The following is a 19,836-nucleotide window of genomic DNA, read 5'->3' as shown; positions in this document are numbered from 1 at the left end:
GGCTATCCTAGTGCATGGGGAGATCCACGCGTCTTGTGCACACTTACTCCCCGAGGCCATCCTGGGCCGCTGCAGGGCACAGCTGCCGGGGATGAGGGTCCGGTCCTCCAGCTGCGGGATTCCTTGCAGCGTGTAGATTAAACCTCTGTCAGGAATTGGTTAGCTCGCCGTGGAAGGTGATAGGTAATGGAGGCTTCGGTGCCGTGCTGCGGGTCCCCTTTGTCATCGGCCACTATTCTGTGGAGTAGTGTATCCCGTGCTTCCTTAGCTGGCCTGCCTAAGCCGTGATTTCTGTGGTGGCAGTGATTGTGTGGTCTTTTGTCTTCAGGGCCTAACATTTGGCAAGTTTTGATGTAAGTCACATAACGGATCGTAGGTATTGTGTAAAGGATTCGTTTTTATATTGAGAGCGAAGACAATCAGTGAATACCTCAGTGTGAAAGTGAATGAGAAAGAGGCAGACAGTTTTAGCTTCTGGAAACAGGTGACAGTTAAGGTGACAAACCAGGGTGAGGCAGTTATTTGGTTAAAGAGTAGCAGGTTCTCTTTTTTTCAGGTTGCATTTCATGTGCTTGTAAGGGCCAGCTTATGATAACATTAGGAGATAATGAATTTAATGCTCAGTTTGGACTTGTTCAGTTGCAACTAGGTATGTATAATCTTCCTCTTATCCTTCTAGTGTGTGTCCTGTTGAGAATGATTAGCCTGAAGGTGGATAGAAGAAGAGCAAGGGGAGAAAATGGAACAACGGTCAGAATATTAGGACATGATCAGAGTTGTATGATAGGACCTGTAGCACATATGTGGATGGGGAAAAGGTGAATTCATGGAGCCAGGGGAGTTGGAGTTGGAGGTGCCAGAGGAAGGATATTAACAGGTTATGATCCTAGAAGTGTTTGGAAGATACTCTTTTCCTAACTTTGAAAGCACTGAGGAAAGTACGGGGCTGTGTTCCTTTGAGAAGTCAAAGGAGTGGGGTTTTTGGGTATGTCGATTCAGAGAAGTCAGTTTTGATGGGGCATTTAAAAGGATTGGGGCATTAGGGAGATTAATGGGCTTGCCTTGTACCATGTGCATGAAGTGCCCCTGGAGGCCAGAAGAGGGCATGGGATCCCCTGGAACTGGAGTTACGGATGAGTGTTAGTTACTGTGTAGGTACTGGGAATTGAACTCAGGTCCTCTGGAAAAGCAGCTAGTACTAATTTTTGAGCCATCTTTCCAAACCTGAATATAGCGCAATCCTAATTAGTCTTAATAATAAAAACCCGGAGTCAAATATCTGGATGAAAGCTGAAAGATCAGAGAAGCAGAGCAGCAGCCACTAGAGACTTCTTACCTCTATGAAATCTCAGACGGAATTAGGCGTGGGGGTGGGCTGTCTCTACAAATCCTCAGACTGAATGGGCTGTTGAGATCCTTTCTCCACCTCCTTGATTGTGCTGGGATTAAAGGCATAAGCCGAGCCTCCCAAGTGCTAGGATCAAAGTTGTGAGCCACCATGGCCCAGCTCTGCTTCTCTTTCAGACTGGTTCAATTTTGTATGGCCCAGGGTGGCTTTGAACTCCGGTTTTCCTTCTCCCAAGTGCTGGCGTTAAAGGTGTGTACCACCATTGCTTGGCCTCTATGGTTAACTAGTGGCTAGCTCTGCCCTCTGATCTCCAGGCAAGCTTTGTCAGAACACAAACAAAATATCATACAACACCTGAACTCAGTGCTTTTTAAAAACTCAAATTGTTTTACTGTGTTTATCAGTTGGGGTCCAGTCAGAAAAGTAAAGGCCACACAGTATTTCAGCAGGATTTATTGTGAAGAATTAAACAGCTGTTGGAGAAGAAAAAGTGAAGGGAACGCTGAAGTAATTTAGAAGGCATGCTGAAGGAAGCAACTCCTGTGGGTAGGGATTGACACTTGCCAGATGTTGGCATCATCAGGACCTAACATTTGTAGAAAGTTCCTGTAACACTAGTAACCAGACTTTAGATTGATACTCAGAAACTCAGGATGAGGCCTGGGGCTGGATTTCTGTGTCTGGAGATGTAGCATGCTTGATTAATGCTCCTGTCTCGGGCGGCATGATGAAGCTGGCTTTGGCAGTACCAGAGATTGGTACCCAGGGTCCCTGTAAAGGTAAAGGCCCATTGCTGGGATGGTAGTCATAGTTACAGATGGATAATGGGGAGAAGTGAGTTCTCTTACTTTGCTATTACTCTCTGTCATTTGTATCCTGGATTCTATGGATGCAGAGCAGCACAAATTTTGATGACTAGAATCCAAGTTCATGGAGAGGGATGTGGAATATGGTGACTGGATCATGGCAGCAGTAATAGCCTGTGCTGTGTTATCATTTGATTATGTTTCCAGCCTTAATGTGTAATTTCATCTCCACTCTAGCACTGTGTAAAGCTGGAACCTTTAGGAAGTAAGAGAGTGATTGTGTATCTGCTGGTGTGTTCAGATAAATAGGACTCCTGTTATTCTCTAATGACCCTGTCTCTGCTCCCTGAATCATGCTTGATATGAGTGGTCATTTATCATTGTTAAGGTAGTCCTTTCTCTTTCATGTTTCATCAAGGGGGCTTTGTTTTTCCTCAGAAGTTGCTTCATCATGAGAAATCTGAAGTTGCTCCGGACACAGGAATTTAGGGACATTCAAGCACCAGGGAAACCTTCTTGTTTCTCTCTCCGAACTGAACGGGGGACAGTGCTCATTGGCTCAGAACGTGGACTGATTGAAGTAGATCCCTGGAAAAGAGAAGTAAGTCCCTGATGACGATGCCAGCTCCCGGCCTGGCCCTGGGCTTCTTTTTTTCCAAACCTCCTTCTCCCTGCTAGCCCCTCTACATCCAGAGTAATTTACAGATTCCTACATGGTCATCCTCTTTGCTGTTCGTAGATGGTTTACTAGGTAGAACTTAGTAGTAGCCAACTCTTAACTCTGCTAATTTTGTAAGGTAAGTTGGCAAAGCTTTGACCTTCTATTTTATGTGGATGCCTACTCATATTTTACCCTGCCTACTGTGAATTTGCAGTATAATAGTGATCAGTTAGGAATGTACATGAATATTGTCCATGGAGCTTTATGTCATTTGAAACTCCCCACCCCAGACTTGTAGAGTTTTTAAAGCATGTGTAGGCTTCTAAGCCAAACTGACTAAAATCCCAGTCCTTAGTGCTAGAATTGACCATGGATATTTCTGGAAATTGTAAGTTGATTCCGATATGTTCCTTTGATTATTTGTTGCTACTCGTGTTTTATTTAGGTGTGATTTATTGTCTTTGCCCACATTGTAGAACTCTAAGGAAACTGCATTAGGATGCTGGGCTTGTAGCCCAATGGTTGAGGCCCTGGATTTGAGCTCCCCATTGAAAAACAAATGTGAATAAAGAACATATAGTCATTAGCTTTATTTTTTATTGGATATTTTTAAACAGACCATACTTGTTTTTGCATTTGTTTTGCAAAAACGGTTACATTAGCTATTCTTGTTAAAGATAATAGGATTGTGCCAGGCGGTGGTGGCACATGCCTTTAATCCCAGCACTTGGGAGGCAGAGGCAGGCAGATCTCTGTGAGTTTGAGGCCAGCCTGGGCTACCAAGTGAGTTCCAGGAAAGGCACAAAGCTACACAGAGAAACCCTGTCTCAAAAAACCAAAATAATAATAATAATAATAATAATAATAATAATAATAATAATAATAGAATTGTATGTTTTTTCTGAAATGAAAGTGAGTTTTAATCTAGGAAAAATACTTGGAAAGCTTTTATGTTATAAAGGAATCATTAGGGACTGGAGAAATGGTTCAGCGGTCAAGAGTACTGGCTACTCTCTCTCTTTTTTTTTTTTTTTTTTTGGTTTTTTGAGACAGGGTTTCTCTGTGTAGCTTTGGAGCCTTTTGTGGAACTCACTTTGTAGACCAGGCTGGCCTCGAACTCAGAGATCCGCCTGCCTCTGCCTCTGTGCTGGGATTAAAGGTGTGAGCCACCACTGCCCGGCTCTGGCTACTCTTAAAGAGGACCCCAGTTTGGTTCCCAGCACCCACCTGGCAGCTTACAACCGTCTATAGCTCCAGTTCCAGGGAATCCCACGCTCTATTGGCCTCCGAGGGCGCCAGCTATACACACGGTGCACTCATGTACATTCAGCAAAACACTCGTGCACATAAAGGAACACTAAATACATCATCTCATATGTAAAGAGTTCTTAGAAACGTTATTTCTGGAAACCCGCGGGCTCTTGACGGTAAGCACTAATTTGCTGCCATGGCTCTTCTGTGAAAGGTGAAGACTGAAGTTCTTCTGGTGGCAGAAGGCTTTCTTCCAGAGGATGGAAGCGGCTTCATTGTGGGGATCCAGGGCTTGCTGGACCAGGAGTCCGTGTGTGTGGCCACCGCCTCCGGGGATGTCCTGCTCTGCAATCTCAGCACATTCCAGGTGGGTTCGGACAGTGAGTGGAAGTGTCAGGTAGCCTGAGCTGAGCTACTTGCTTTGTGCCGAGGTCTTCTAATCTATAGCCACGGTATTGAGCACCGGAAATTAAATGGCCTTACCTGTATTTCAGGAGTCAAAAAACAAATTTAGTTTAGTCTGCTGCATCTATTAATCAGACAGGACAATTGGGATATTTCAAATTAGAACTTAAACATTGAATAAAAACTTACAATTCTTGTGGTGTGCTAACTCTTACCTGAATTTCTCCATTAAGGAAGTCTGGCTTCTTTAATTGACTTATGTTTTCTGTTATGAATTCTGACTGGATAATTTAGAGCCCCTTGATTCAAGCACTACAATTTACTGTAATCTGTATATGTAATATATTACTATATAATATAATATATAATTATATTATATAGTAATATACTGGAACCAGAGTCTAAGACTTGAGGGGAGATAGGCTGCAGCCTATTGCTTTTATCTAGAATAAGGCTGATTTTCTGAATTTCATTCCTTCTTTTTTTACTTCTTTTCTCTCACCCCCTTTTTTCTTTCTTTTTCTTTGTGACAGGGTCTTACTGTGTTTCCCGACTGGCCTCAAACTCACAAAGATCTGCCTTCCTCTGCCTCTTAAGTGCTGGCCTGCCTTTCTTATCTTTTTTTCTAATTCTCCACAGGTACCTGCCCTGAGGAGATTTCTCCAGGGTCCAGAACAGAAACTACAGGTGGCTAGGATTCTAATCTCAGGGATGTTCAATGAATCTAAGCACACCGAGCTCTTTAGTCCGTTCACTTTATCCTTCTTAGTCGAATTTATCTGCACAGCTTCTTTTCTGTTCTCATACTTAGCTCCTCTCAGCCCCTTCTGCTGTTCTCTCTTCTCTCCCTGGTTCTCTCTGTCTTCATTCTCAGCCTTGTTCTTCCAAATCAGTTCCTCCAGAGCTGGGGGGAGCCGGTATACACACACAGCAGTAATGCGAGGCTTGAAGTTCCTCCAGAGCTGGGGGGAGCCGGTATACACACACAAGCAGTAAGTAATGTGAGGCTTGAAGTTTTCAGGGTCGCAGAGAGAGGAGATAAGGACCCACACATAAAGCAATAATTGTCATCTTCCAATTACAACCCAAAAGGGCAGTGACTAAAGGGGAGTTCTGGTAGGATCAATTAAAGGCCAAAATAATTAGGTAACTCTAAAAAGGAACTTGTATGCTCAAACTATAATTTAGAAGTGGTTAGGTAAAATGTTAGCGGGCTGTAAATGTCAATAAGTCACTAGTAAAATGAAACTTTTTTTTTTCCTTAGCGTGCCCCCTCCCCCTTTCTGGTAGGGCAGGGGACAGTATGCTCAGTTGCTAAGCAACCTATGGTTAGTTGCTAAGCAACCTACCTAAGTTATAGCATGTAGCATTTGGTTAGTAAAAGCACTTTTGCTCTGAGTAATTACTAAGGAGGAAATCTAGGAATAGCATCTGGCTGAGATAAAAGCGGGAGAATTATATCTTAATTTGAACAAAAAAATGAAGGTTGCCGCCTATTGCCCCCTGGCCTTGTGGGCATTCTCCTTTGGTAGTGGGAAGTAACTGCCTAACTCAGTAACTAGCAGGTGGCTAAAACATCATCCCAGAAATGTGAGCAGTAAGTCTCTTAAATTAGGGTCTTGTGTAAATAACCCGGGATGAAGGTAAAGAGTTGAGGATTTAATTGTTAGTGGTTATATATTCTCTTATCTGTAAGTGAGATGAGCTAATGTTTATCTATGTGCAGTTTTGTCCTTGGAAAAAATCTTTTCTGAAATACTTTTGTCTGGAGAATGGCCCTGGCCAGATGAATAAACACAGTTGGGGAAAGTTATCCAATTACCTCAAATGTATAGGGGAAGTTGTGCCTATAAGGTTGAGATGCGATTGTGAGATTGCATGTACGCATAACATGGAAATGCACCGTAAATGGGGAGAATCATAGCTGTTATTGCACAAGAAGTTTATAACAAGAGACAGCCAGTTCTTCAAAAGGCAGTAATTCCATAGCACCTTGTGTGATAGTTTCCTCTAACAAAACCCTTAGTTCTGATAGGTTGACCTTCTCAACACTAGATGGCACCTGCTGTATACTTCCATGGTCTTTTGCTACCAAGCAGCTCTCAGTATCTTTTTTTTTTTTTTTTTTAATTTATATATATGTTTTCCCTGCATGTGTCTGCACCACATGCATGTCTGGTGTCTTGGAACTGGAGTTATAGATGATTATGAGCTGCTATGTGGATGCTGGGAATTGAATCCAGGTCCTCTGGAAAAGCAGCCAGTATTCTCTTAACCTCTGAGCTGTCTTTCCAGCCCCTTCTCGTAAAAAAAAAAAAAATTAATTTATTAATGTGTGTAATGTGAGTGTGTGAATAGCAGTGCCGTGCTACATGTGGAGGGTCGAAGATAAGTGTGTGGGAGTCAGCTCTTTCTGTATCAGGCAGGTTCTGGGGCTTGAATTCAGGTTGGCAGGCTTGTACAGTAAGCACTTAATACCCACTGAGCTTCTGTTCTTCCCTTCTTAATATAATTTCCTCATCTCCTTTAAATATTTCTTGGAAGTTGGGGATGGTGTTTCATGCCTGCAGTCCCAGCACTTAGAAAACTGAGGCAGGTGAATTGCCATTATTTCAAGAACAGGAACAGTAATAAAGATTATCCCGTTAATTTGATCTCTCTCTCTTCTTCTTTTTGTTTTTTATTTATTTGTTTGGTGGTTTGGTTTGGTTAGTTTTTTTTTTTTAAGGCAGGGTTTCACTGTGTAGCTCTGCCTGTGCTAGAACTCACTCTGTAGACCGGCCCGGCCTTGAACTCCAAGCAGTCTGCCTCCTGGTGCTGGAATTGAAGGCGTGTTCACCACAGCTCCTCGGCAGTTGTGATCTCCTAAGCACTGTTGTGTCGTAGGAGGTACAGTCTTACTAACAGTGAGACAATAGTTACAGCTTGCAATTACTAATTGCTTTTATTATGCCAAGCCCTTTTTGAGGTTCTTTAGTGCAATTTATTAATTTACTAATTTTGTTTTTTCGAGACAGGGTTTCTCTGTGTAATGGCCCTCGTTGTCCTGGGCCTTGCTTTGTAGCCCAGGCTGGACTCGAACTCACCAAGATCTGCCTGCCTCTGTCTCCTGAGTGCTGGGATTAAAGGCATGCACCACCACACCCAGCTAATGCCAATTTTTATTTACTCTTCACTATGGTCTTCTTAGCTAGCTTGTTGTTTCTCATGCTCAGAAGTACTTGCAGCTTAGAGAGCTTAAGGAGCTACGTCAGCATCACAGTTAGCAGGTAGAGTTGGGACCCTCGTAGTCTGCACACCTTCACGCCTAACCATTTCCTGGAATGCGTTAGGAAACTCGACTCTTCATTCATGGTGAGACATGTCAAAATCAGTCATGGATATGGCAACTGGTATTTCTCCCATTTAAAAGTTGGAGCTTTCCTTCCAGGCGTTTGAGAGGTTTATGAGCCAGCCCCAGTCTGTTCATCTCCATTGAGATCCCTCTTCTTTGTGGTTTCTCACTGTCACAAGTCAGAGTCTATGTTCCCTACTTCTGATGAGATCGGTTGCTTTTCCCAAATTCCCTTTCACCTTTGACCTTCACGCCTGTGTTTGTGTCTTTAGGCTCTGGTTGTAGTTGAGATTTAACCTCTCTTTGAGCCTTGTGGCTGGTCTCTATGCTGGCTCCCCTGATGGTTCTCTCTCCTGGTCGTACTGCTGTGCTTTGAGACCTTCACAGAGCTCTCTTAGACTCCCCAAGCCTTTGCTTGCTCTCAGGTTCACTTTATTTCCCAAGGACCTTGGTAGTAGCAGCCTTTTGTAGAGTCATTGTTTGACCTCATTCATGAGATCGTGTCCCTTCTACTCACTATGTTTAATTCTGTGTCTAGTATCTCAACAACTGTTCCTGAATGCACATCTGGTGGATCTTTCCACCTTCGGGTTCTTACATTTTGGTTGTCGTGGTTGAGTCCATAGTAAATCTTTATTGAGACAATGTGTTCTAAATATCCCTTTACGATATTCTCTGATGCAGCTGGAATGTGTTGGGAGTGTGGCCAATGGTATCTCTGTTATGAGCTGGAGTCCCGATCAAGAACTGGTGCTTTTTGCCACAGGTAAGCTTTTCACCGGTGCCTGCCTGACACTGTAAAACTTGCTTCTAATGTCATACAGACAGACGCTTTAGTTCAGAAACTTCGTGGAACAGGGATAGCGGATTCTAACGTCAAGTTACTGTGTTCTTAAGTCTCATCCATCGGCTGGCACACCGGTTGTTTGGGCAGCCTTGTCGTCCTGGGGGTGAGGAACAGGTGTGAGAGCTGAGGAATCCGCTGAGGTCACAGTTGGAGTAGTCAGTGTCACAGTGTTTAACCCACTCTAAAAGCAAGGGTTGCTGTGAGCAGGTTTGCTTTTCCTTCACATTGATTGATTTTGTATGCATGGTGCAGCTGAGTTTTAACCTCTTTTAAGCCCTTAACTCCCACAGATTTCCCCCCTTTTTCGTGGGCCTGTTTCGATCCTTTGGGATACATTCACAGTACTTCACTAGACTCTGCATGAGCCTCTTAGATTCATTTTACTAATCAGGGACCTCTACAGTAAGCCCAAGGCAGTGGGTGTGGGTGCACAAGCCACGGTGTGGAGGTGGAGGTCACAAGACGACCTGCAGGAGTCAGTTTACCATGGCGGCTCAGGGATCAAGCTCGGCTTGTCAGGCCTGTGGCAAGTTGAGCCGTCTGGCCTGTCTAGTAAACAGCTTCTTCACAGCTCTTTTGTGTGCCTGGTGTTCCTTTCCCTCGAGATTCTCTCTTCCAGATGAGTTCAGTTTATGTCTGCAGAAGTGTCTTGGAAAACTAGGGAGTTGTAAAGTTGTAGAAGGGGGCTCTGAGGACTCTCATGTGGGTTTTATAGTCAGTAGCTAAGAATAAGCACGGGGTGACTGGCCTACTAGAGCCTGTGTTTCAGAGCATTTTGTATGTATGCATTCTCTCTACTCTGTTCTAACGGTACCTCCTCTTACTGAGACAGCGGTGTTCGAAATATCACTTTGTCTTCTGCATCTTCTGTGTATCTTCCAATGCTCTAGACACTTGGAATGACTGATTTGTTCCATGAACAAAAAAGTTCTTGATTTGTTCCCCCAAGGTCAGCAGACCCTGATTATGATGACAAAAGACTTTGAAGTAATCACAGAGCAGCAGATCCACCAGGATGATTTTGGTGAAGGTAAGCATTGCTCTGAAACATTCTGTGACCTGAAGTTCCAGAGTTTTACTCATTCTCTTATACACAATACTTGTCAAAGATCTTCAGTCTGTCCCAGTTCCTAACAGACATACCTGTAATGTGTCTTCAGATCTGAGAGGTGACTTTCTTAGTATTCTGTGCTCACGGTTTCCTGGATTCTACTTGGACTAGAATTACAGGAAATGAATTGTTGAAGCTAGAATAAGGAGAGCACATTTGGAGTACAGTTTAGTAGACCGCAAGAAAGTGTGGGGTAGTGTGGTAGAAGGCGGTGTGTTCTTCCTGCCAGCTAGGTCAGAATCTTTGTTTTTCCTGCAGCGGTCAGATTTTCCTCCTCCTAAGATTTGGCCAAGGTCATTTGGCCACTGAGGCTGTGAGTGCATTGCTGGGGTAGAGGGAGGAGGAACTTAGGACTGTAAGGAGCTCTGGCACCTGAAGTCCCTGGGCAGCTGGCCTGATTGAAGAGGGACTGTGAAGGATGGTATCTGAACTGTTACTAAGGTCGAATTTCATACCTCTCACTTCGCCACCTCCAGGATAGCATTTGGACACTGCTATTTTCATCCCTTCAAAGAATACCTTCAGAGTTGGGTGGTGGTAATGCAGTCAGGAGACAGAGGCAGGTGGATCTCTGTGAGTTCCCGGCCAGCCTGATCTACAGAGCATGTTCCAGGACAGCCAGGATTACACAAAGAAACCCTGTCGTGAAAAACCAAAAACCAAACCAAAACAAAGTATTAGAGGTGCCTTCTGTCTAAATCTTCAGAAACAAACTGAGGAATGCTGTGGAGGCTAGAAACACTATTAAGTCCTTCACTTTTTCCATAGGGCATATGGCACAGATTCAGTAGTGATTTGATGTGTAAACATTAGAGTAACCACAAGAGAAGAGAAGGTGTCACTGGAGATTGAAGGTTTCTAGATGCTGACTTGAGCTGAGTCCCAGTTATCTTGTGATTGATAATTGATAGACAAGGGTTAAGAGTAGGGGACTAGGCCAAGGCAGTTGTTCCATCTAGGCATCATGGCTTATTCAGGGACCTGGACATAAGGCAGTATGATAAGGTTCTAGGACAGGAGTGCAGGATTAAATAGTTTGGGCAGGGTTCATATGCCATGGTCATTTTGTTTGTTTGTTTCTTGTAAGGCTGCTCTTAGTGACGTGTGTGTGTGTGTGTGTGGGGGGGGGTAAGATTGGAGACAGGATGATAAGGTTGTAGGTTCCTGTAGGTGAGTGTGGGCCTAGAAGAGGGAATGGATTCAGAAAAAATCTGGTGCTCAATAAGCTTATCAGTACATTTTATTTTACAATTAGCTCAGAAACTTCTGTAATACACATTTGTGGTTTTCCTTTTACCCGTATCTAACATGAGAAATACCAGCATAGGCTTTGGATATGTGATAGCAGAAGAAAAGAGTTTACTATGACTCCACCCAGAAGTTTGTGGGATGAGAATAAGGATGCCATGCCAGTAACCGAGAAGGAAAATGGCGACCTGCTGGTATGTAGGTGGTAGATGGTGAAGTCTTTCATGGATGTGTTTCATGGCTGTGAAGGCTTACTATGTGGAGTACATACATGCAGTGCTCTGAATGCAAGTCAGTGGTGTATAGATAATCCCTCCAGTCTGTGACCTTGTTTAGGGATCAGATACAGATAGTGCCAAAAGAGTCTAGGGTCCTGGTGGAACTCTGCAATTTCCAGTCTCAGGTGAGTCTACTGGAGGAATGACATTTGATGACCTATAGCCCCTTCCACCATCAACACAAAGCTTAGTTTGTTGGTTTAAAGCTAAAAATCAGAATTTCATTCCTAGCTATTGTCTTGAGATATTTGTGTTGTGATTCATGGACGTATGTTATAAATTTTCCCTGTTCATTCTGTCTAATCATTTGGGAGACTTCTGACTTGTGTCACACTTTCCAAGATAAGGGCTTTTCGCTTCTTCCAATCATTGCTGTATATCCCTGGGAAGGTCGGTTTTTAACCTAATGACCGATGCTCAGCTGACTGAGTTGTCAGTGACCACCTTCATGAAGAATGAGTGAAACTGTTTGATTTCATTTCATCTGTTTTTGCTGTCTTCTTGTTCTTGAACGCTCCTCTAGGCAAGTTTGTCACCATTGGATGGGGCACCAAGGAGACACAGTTCCATGGCTCAGAAGGCAGGCAAGCAGCCTTCCCGGTGCAAATGGTAAGGTTTGTTCAGTGCTCCCATCCACTGGAGCACTGCAGAGCCAGTTAAGAGGCTGGTAATGCCAGTATCTCTTCTGTTTAATAAAGTGCTAGCTGATAGTACCTTCAGGAAGTGAGTTAGCCTAAAGACATACTGTTCTCTTTGTTTCTGATGTACTGTACCCAATCTTCCTACTGTCCAGTAGATACTATAACTTCTGCTCATTAATTTTTTTTTCTTAAAGACCTTGTCTTGACTTAAAATTTACAGCTTTCAGAAAACAAATTTAATTTTGGGGCTGGAGAGATGGCTCAGTGGTTAAGAACACTGACTGCTCTTCCAGGGGTCCTGAGTTCAATTCCCAGCAACCACATGGTGGCTCACAGCCACCAGTAATGAGATCTGGTGCCCTCTTCTGGCCTGCAAGGACACATGCAGACAGAACACTGTATGAATTATAAATAAATAAATCTTAAAAAAAAAGAAAGAAAGAAAAGAAAACAAATTAAAAAACCCATTGCTCACTCAGAAGCTATACTTATGGGGATGGTTTGGTATTAGGTTGTACTGCCTTGACCTTCAGAGCATTTCCTGCTGGCACTTTGCTGAACTCAGTGAAGTCACGTCATGTTTTCTAGCTTTCTTTAATGAGTTCCGTCTCTAATTAAAACATGTTTACTAAGGATTTACATATGCTGCACTTAGTGGGAGGCATTGAATGCATGATAGGAAATAAAACTGCTACCTGCATTGGCATGTGCACTCTGGGAGAGCACAGATACTAAGCTGATGGTAATTGTTCTGGACATTTTTATGTCAACTTGACACAAGCTAAAGTCATCTGAGAGGAGGGAGCCTCAACTGAGAAAATGCCTTAATGAGATTGGGCTGTAGGCAAGCATTTTCTTGACTAGTGATTGATGGGGGAGGCTCCAGCCCATTGTAGGTGGTGCCATCCCTGGGCTGGTGATTTTCAGTTATGTAAGAAGGCTGAGCAAGCCAATAAGCAGCATCCCTCCATGGCCTCTGCATCGGCTTCTGCCTCCAGGTTCCTGCCCTGTTTGAGTTCCTGCCCTGACTTCCTTTGATGATGAAAGCCAAATAAACCCTTTTTCCCCCAAGCTGCTTTGTTTTGGTCATGGCATTTGATCACAGCAATGTAACCCTAACGAAGACAATAATATATGACATTCAGGGAGTGAAGAGTACTGTGAGGGGAAATGGAGCAGAATAAGGAATACTGGATTGCAGCAAGTGGGAAGCTGGGGTTATCCGTGCCAAGAAGGTGTGTTTGGTTATGGACCTGGAGAAGTGAGGGCATGAGCTTGTCACTAGGCAGGAGGAGCGTTCTAGCAGAGGGAACCACCACTGCTAAGGACGCTAAGAAGACTTGGAGGAAGGATGGAAGAGGAGAGTCAGAGAAGGGGAGGGCGGGCATACTTGGAGCCCAGTGGTGCCACTTTTGTCTTGACTGCGTGTGACATAGGGAACTGCTGGGGATTTCCACAGCAGCAGGTTCTGGTTCCTGTTTCGTGTTGCACTCTGTCTCTTATGTTCTGTAGACTGAGGGCGTCAGGAGTGGTGTGGGAAGCTCTTTTCAGAGTAGGTGATGCGGAGTGTCGGCTCTGGAAACCTTTAGAAGGCGAGCTGTAGGATAGAGATCAGATATGAGTGTGAGGAAGAACTACAGACTGCCCAGGTTTGGGCTGAACAGGAGGCAGCGTAATCTGTAGTTCTTAGGAGCTATTCCTCTAGGATAGCTGAACATCCTGCTTGCTCGTTGCATTTCTCTGTCCTAATTTTTGTTTTTATTGTCTATATGTGTATGTGAATACAGGAGCCTGTGGAAGCCAGAGATATTGGATCCTTAGGAGCCAAACTTAGAGGTGGTTGTGAGCCATGCAACAAGGGTGTTGGGAACCAAACTGGGGTCCCCTGGAAGTCTAGTACATACTCTTAACCCTCATATTGTGGAGATTAACAAGGCAGCTCCATGTAGTTAAAAAGGAGGTTTATTTTGGAGGTAACTTACAGCCAGTAAAGGGGTTGGTTACAAGATCCAGGAGAGGTGAGGTGCAGTCCAGCTGGGTTCTCTGGAGAACTCTGCTCAGTCTGCCATCCAGTATCCAGGATAACCAGGAACCAAGAGAGCTGTCACATCTGAGTCTTAGGTCTTAAGGGCTCTCATCTCGGTCCCGCCTCAGGGCCTCATCATAGGTAGGCATGGCAGTTACCAGAAGCCTCACTAGGGGTAGCACTTCCAGGTCAAAGCTGGAACAGCTACCCACTAATCTCCCAAGCCATTTCTTCAGCCCCATCTTTGATTACATACTGGTGCAGTCTGTGTTATACATTTCAGTCCTCAACCTGTTGTATGACAAAACTTCCTAGGGAGGCACAACACGTGTCTACTTATCCTAGATAAGGATCCCACAACAGACTGAAGTAGGGATACCACCAAAGTCCAACTGGGGGAACCAGTGAATTTTAAAATTATTTTTTAATGTTTATTTGATGTGCATTGGTGCTTTTGCCTGCATGTATATTTATGTGAGGGTGTCAGATCACATAGAGCTACATTTACAAACAGTTGTGAGCTGTCATGTGGGTGTTGGGAATTGAACCTGTGTCCTCTGGAAGAGCAGCCAGTGCTCTTAACCACTGAGCCATGTCTCCAGCCCTGAACCAATGAATTGTATTGGTTTACATAAAGGACTAGGGGTAAGGGGTTATTTACAGGAGCAGAAATGACTCAAAGACAGCTGTATTACCAAGGTCCACCCTAACATGGCTGACCTTCACAAAAGCTGGGAAACCTGGAGCATGCTGGGTAGCCTGCAGGTGACTCAACAGCTCGGGGAGTGTCCACTCCAGGTGACTAGTCTGGACCTCCTCCAGGCAGTTCAGCTGCTTCTCCTTTCCCCAGCAAGCTGGTCTGGTCTCAGAGTCGTCTTTGTAGCTTGGCTTGTCTGAGAGAGACTTTCAGCTTTTATTGCTGGGAGGGAGGGGCCTAGTGAGTCTAGTCAGTTTCAGGAACTTCCTGAAGCTATTTTGAGTTTTAACCTTTTCTGCTGAAGGAGCTTCCTGCAGTAAGGAGTACTTCGTCTTGGAGGAAACTGTTACACAACAGCCTAGAGGAAGTTTGTCTTCTATACCAAAGGGCAGCATCGTAGTAAGATGTGGTCTATCTAGCCAGATCTAGTCTGTGGCCGAGCAGAGCTAGCAGCATTTTCAAATGGAGCAACCTCTGGGGTGTGAGGTATGCCCTGGTGTTCACCGTTCTCCCACCCAGAGCCTTGGCTGCTTCATGGCTTTGGCTAGGGATGCAAGAGGCAGTGGGGACCTCTCTCCAGCCCATACTGCAGAGGGCAGGGTTGCTTTATCCGTGTCCTGCTGCGGGTTCTTCTCTGCCCCGTGTCCTTACTCTGTCCTGTCAGGAAGTTTACACATGAAATAAAACCATGTCAACAGAACACAAATTCCTTGCCATAGTTTCCTAACCGCTTCCTTTGCTGACTGTAGTTAATGCCTGTCTTTGTAGCACATCTCATGCCCAAAGAAGGAAGGCTATGTTTATTTTGTTTTTAAGTTTTTCTTGATTTGCAGGACTAAGAGCCCTTCTAGAAGGGTTCCTGGAGAGTCTCTGAGGCCATTTTCTAGATAGCTTCAACATCATATAAAAGTTGACTGTTTGGTGGCCAAGGGTGATTGACTTGGGAGCATTGGTTCCCCAGTAACACTGGTGTTTCTCTCTTTAGCATGAGTCTGCCCTGCCCTGGGATGACCACAGACCACGAATTAGCTGGCGTGGGGATGGGCAGTTCTTTGCTGTGAGTGTTGTTTGCCCACAAACAGGTATGGAGCTAAATTACACTTAAAATTTTACCTAATTAAAATGTAGAAAATTTGTCTTTTGTTTTGAGTAGAGTATTAATTCCACAGAGCAGGGAAGAGATGCTGCCTTCAATGTTAACGGCTTAGGAATTAGAACAGTGCTTTGAGGGTGTCTGGTCCGGCTGCACCCACTGTGGACAGATTTGAACGTGTAGGAAAGGTGTGCATGAGCGTTACGTTTTGAGTGTGTGTCTGTTTACTCACCTCCCTTGCAGGGTCTCGGAAGATCAGAGTGTGGAACCGGGAGTTTGCTTTGCAGTCAACCAGTGAGCCTGTGCCAGGACTGGGGCCCTCCCTGGCTTGGAAGTGAGTGTGAGAAGGAGCCCAGGGCTCTTCCTCCTTTCTCATCCCTTCCTCCTGAATTCAGCTACATGTGTCTAGTCCTGGTGTATGAGGCTCCCTGGGACTGGGGGGCTTTTGTGAGACCCGGGTAAAATGCTGCTTTCCTCTGGACCCATTCCCACAGCAGGTGGTCTGCCGGCTGAGAAAGCTGCAGGCTAAGCTTGAGTGTCCACCTTCCCTTGGCTTCCTTGGTGCAGATCACAACTCGCCTGCTGCCATTTTGGCTGCATGCAGTAGAGTGGAATTGGGGCCACCTGTTGAGCAGCATCTCCTATGCAAATCCAGGCGGCCTCCTAGGCCGCAGACATCTTGTTTCCCACCAGGACAGAGCGGGACTGGGTTTTACTTAAGCATTTGAGTTAAAACATTGAAGAGAAGTGGGAATGAGGCAAGTGGACTAAGATGATTTCAAGAGAGAAATGCTATTGTCCCTGCCTGAGCAGGAAGTCATGTGACTGAAAAAGAAAAGGCTTACTTAGGAGATTATGCCTGAAATGGTGTAGAACATTTACTTTAAAAAAAAAAAAATCATTCATTTGCAGTTTGAATCAGAAAGACTGTGTGCACATGGTGCCTTGGGACCAGGTAGCTTTTTCCTCTTACATGCTGGGCTGAACTGCTTGCCAGTACACAAATGATGAGCTTAAAACTTCCTTGGAATCACATACACACACACACACACACACACACACACACACACACACACACCACACCACACCACACCACACCACACCACACCTACCCACCTACACACCCACCTACCCACCTACCTTCCACCTACCTACCTTACTGGAAAAGGGGGTTTTAGTTTTTTTTTTTTTTTTTTTTTTTTTTTTTTTTTTTTTTTTTTTTTTTGTCCTGCTGAGAAAAGCTAAGACCCTTTTGTGTCAATCTCCCCTGCGTTTAGTCCGCTGGATGAACTTTTGACTGCTGTACCTTTGACTTTGCTTCAGACCCTCAGGCAGTTTGATTGCATCTTCTCAAGACAAGCCCAACCAGCAAGATGTTGTGTTTCTTGAGAAAAATGGACTTCTTCATGGACAGTTTACACTTCCTTTCCTCAAAGATGAAGTAAAAGTAGGTGTCTGAACTCTGTGTCATCCAGTTGAGTGCACTCTCCTCAGCTGCAGAAGTTTGTATTTGATAGAGGTCATGAATCGAGGCTACGACGTAGAAAAACATGGCTTTTGACTTTAGAACAGAAATGCATTTCTTCTCTGCTAAGAAAAGCCACAGAAAGAAAGTAGGAACCGCTGGGCAGTGGTGGCGCACACCTTTAATCCCAGCACTCGGGAGGCAGAGGCAGGAGGATCTCTGTGAGTTCGAGGCCAGCCTGGTCTACAAAGTGAGTGCCAGGACAGGCTCCAAAGCTACACAGAGAAATCCTGTCTTGAAAAACCAAAAAAAAAAAAAAAAAGAGAGAGAGACTTAAAAATAAATAAAAAAAAAAAGAAAGTAGAAACACTAGTGCTTACTATTTATTTTGATGACTAATTTTCCCAGTGATTGATATTTAAACATTAAACAGCTATGTACCATTAAAGTCTTGGGTGGAGATACATGAAATCTTTAATTATGTAAACTTTTAAAAAGTTATGTAGGGTAATATTTCTTGTGTAAATTTTTAAGAGAGGTTTTCTTTTTGGAACTATATTTTTTTCTATATTATAGCATAATTAGTATTAACTATTAATAGAAAATGTATGACTAATATAATAATGGATTTAATATAAGATATTACTATGTCTAATTGTCACATTTCTTGATTTTTCTAGAAATGTTACATTGCTTTTTGGTACATTTGTATTTGAATTTTTAAGCATAATGCATATTTTAAGTCTTTTTTATAAAAACAGTTTCACAAATCAGTTTAACAACTCTAGGTCAGTAACAGAGCTGGAGGTCAGCTCTAGTATTGTAGAGTTATTTGGCTTATGTGTGTAAGGAATTCAGCTATTGTAAAGAGTTTGAAGTTGACAAATAACTGAAAGTTGGGGTGTCTTTTGTCCTTACCAGGTAAATGACTTGCTATGGAATGCAGATTCCACTGTGCTTGCTGTGTGGCTAGAAGACCTTCCAAGCGAGGACAGTTCTACTCTGAAAAGCTATGGTATGATAGCTGTTGAACTTTGGTTCATGTTCATATGTTCTATCAAAGTAGAAGATTGTGGGGTTTCCTTCCTCCTTCCTCCTTCGGCCTTTGGTGAACTCAGTGTAGCCTGAAGTGGGTAGATGCTGATGGAGAGGGGTCAATCATGAATTATTCAGTGTTCTCTAGAGAAGCAGAACCAGTAGTTACAGACAGGAGGGGTGTGGCTGGCTCTGGTCTAAGGAATTGGCTTGTGTGTGTAGGGGAGGGCAGGTTTGAATTTCTGTGGCAGGCTATAAGTTCACGCAGGATTTTGTGTTGCAGTATTGAGACAGAATTCCTTCTCTCCTGGGAATCCTGGTTTGTTTTTAAGGCTTCTTACACGTGGGGGTAATCACTTTATTTAAAGTCTCTCAGAGCAGCATCTAGATTATTGGTGGACCAGGGCACCACATGTTAGCAGAGCAAAGACAAACTATAACCATAGTCATCAGGGCAGAAAATGAAATGCTATAGGAGTGAATGGATTTAGGTTGCACATGAGAGTAGCTTTTAAGATGTTCGGGTATATATATTTAAGTATAGACTTGGGATTAAGTCTGTTGTCTTTTTTACTTTCTTTTCCTCCTAGTGCTGGGGAACTTAACCCTGGGGCTTAGACCACCTAGGCAAGCCCTCTGTCACTGAGCCAAGCCCCAACCCTGCTTAAAGTAAATGGTGCCCGCCTGCCTGCCTTCCTTCCTTCCTTCCTTCCTTCCTTCCTTCCTTCCTTCCTTCCTTCCTTCCTTCCTTCCTTCCTTCCTTCCTTCCTTCCTTTTTTTTTTCTGTCTTTAAGCAGATCTTATTATGTGGACCTGGCTGGTCTCTAATTCACAGAGATCTGCCTGTCTGCTTCTGCTGGAATTAAAGGTGTATGCCACCATGCCTGGCTGATACATGCTGAATTTTTCTGTTTGTTTTATTTTGAAATTGTATTTTAATTATAGTGTTTCTCCCTTCTTTTTCTTCCCTCCATACCCCTCCCTACCGATACATGCTGTTTTATGACTTGCTTTGACACTGTATCACAAGCAAGGTTCCATTCCATGTACACATCTATATCATTTTAGATTACTGTGTCATTTTCTTCTGTGCCAGTTAATTAACTCTTTGCTATTAGACATTTATATCTCATCATCAATAGCAGTGAAGTAAACGTGTTCATAAATCTTTTAGCTTGTCTATTTTCTAAGTTTCTTTCAAACTCATTAATCAGCAGGACTTTTAATCTGAAATGTAATTGAGTAGTTTGTTCATTCATTTATTCATTCATTTTAGGAGTTCTTAACCCTGGCTAAGCCTTCATCTCAGAATTGGACTCATTGTTTTGGGAGAGAGAATATATGTTGACATTAACTATTTATTTTTAGTGATGTTCAGGATTTAATCAGGGCCTTATAACAATTTCAAAACCAAACAGACCCAGACTTCCAAGTTGTTTGACTATGCAGCCACTCAAAGACCAGTGATTCCCAGATGTAAAGCAAGGACACTGACAGACACAGGCTAACAAGAGTACAGGAGTCCTTATAGTATCTGCCCTCCGTTACATAAACTTGTGGTTCAGCCTGCTAGCCCATGGCCACTTAGAC

At 43.7% G+C, this 19,836-nt stretch overlaps 1 protein-coding gene across 5 annotated transcripts in view; it reads left to right on the top strand.

Moving 5' to 3' along the window:
- Elp1 (elongator acetyltransferase complex subunit 1) overlaps positions 1 to 19,836 on the top strand; it is a 63,578-nt gene that overhangs the window by 305 nt on the left and 43,437 nt on the right. For 3 of the 5 annotated variants that reach the window (XM_076564236.1, XM_076564234.1, XM_076564233.1), the window contains exons 2-10: positions 2,593 to 2,755; positions 4,281 to 4,433; positions 8,490 to 8,571; positions 9,602 to 9,682; positions 11,813 to 11,898; positions 15,639 to 15,735; positions 15,990 to 16,080; positions 17,070 to 17,193; positions 18,133 to 18,226. In XM_076564236.1, coding sequence (XP_076420351.1) covers positions 2,606 to 2,755; positions 4,281 to 4,433; positions 8,490 to 8,571; positions 9,602 to 9,682; positions 11,813 to 11,898; positions 15,639 to 15,735; positions 15,990 to 16,080; positions 17,070 to 17,193; positions 18,133 to 18,226 — 958 coding nt within the window. In that variant the 5' untranslated portion in view covers positions 2,593 to 2,605. The remainder of the gene's footprint in view (positions 1 to 2,592; positions 2,756 to 4,280; positions 4,434 to 8,489; positions 8,572 to 9,601; positions 9,683 to 11,812; positions 11,899 to 15,638; positions 15,736 to 15,989; positions 16,081 to 17,069; positions 17,194 to 18,132; positions 18,227 to 19,836) is intronic. The other 2 variants (XM_076564237.1, XM_076564235.1) reach the window with 1 other exon arrangement.

Source organism: Peromyscus maniculatus, chromosome 2 (genome assembly GCF_049852395.1).
Source record: "Peromyscus maniculatus bairdii isolate BWxNUB_F1_BW_parent chromosome 2, HU_Pman_BW_mat_3.1, whole genome shotgun sequence".
NCBI lineage: Eukaryota > Metazoa > Chordata > Mammalia > Rodentia > Cricetidae > Peromyscus > Peromyscus maniculatus.
The sequence above is the reverse complement of the archived record's forward strand: the minus strand, read 5'-3'. Positions and strand labels throughout refer to the sequence as shown.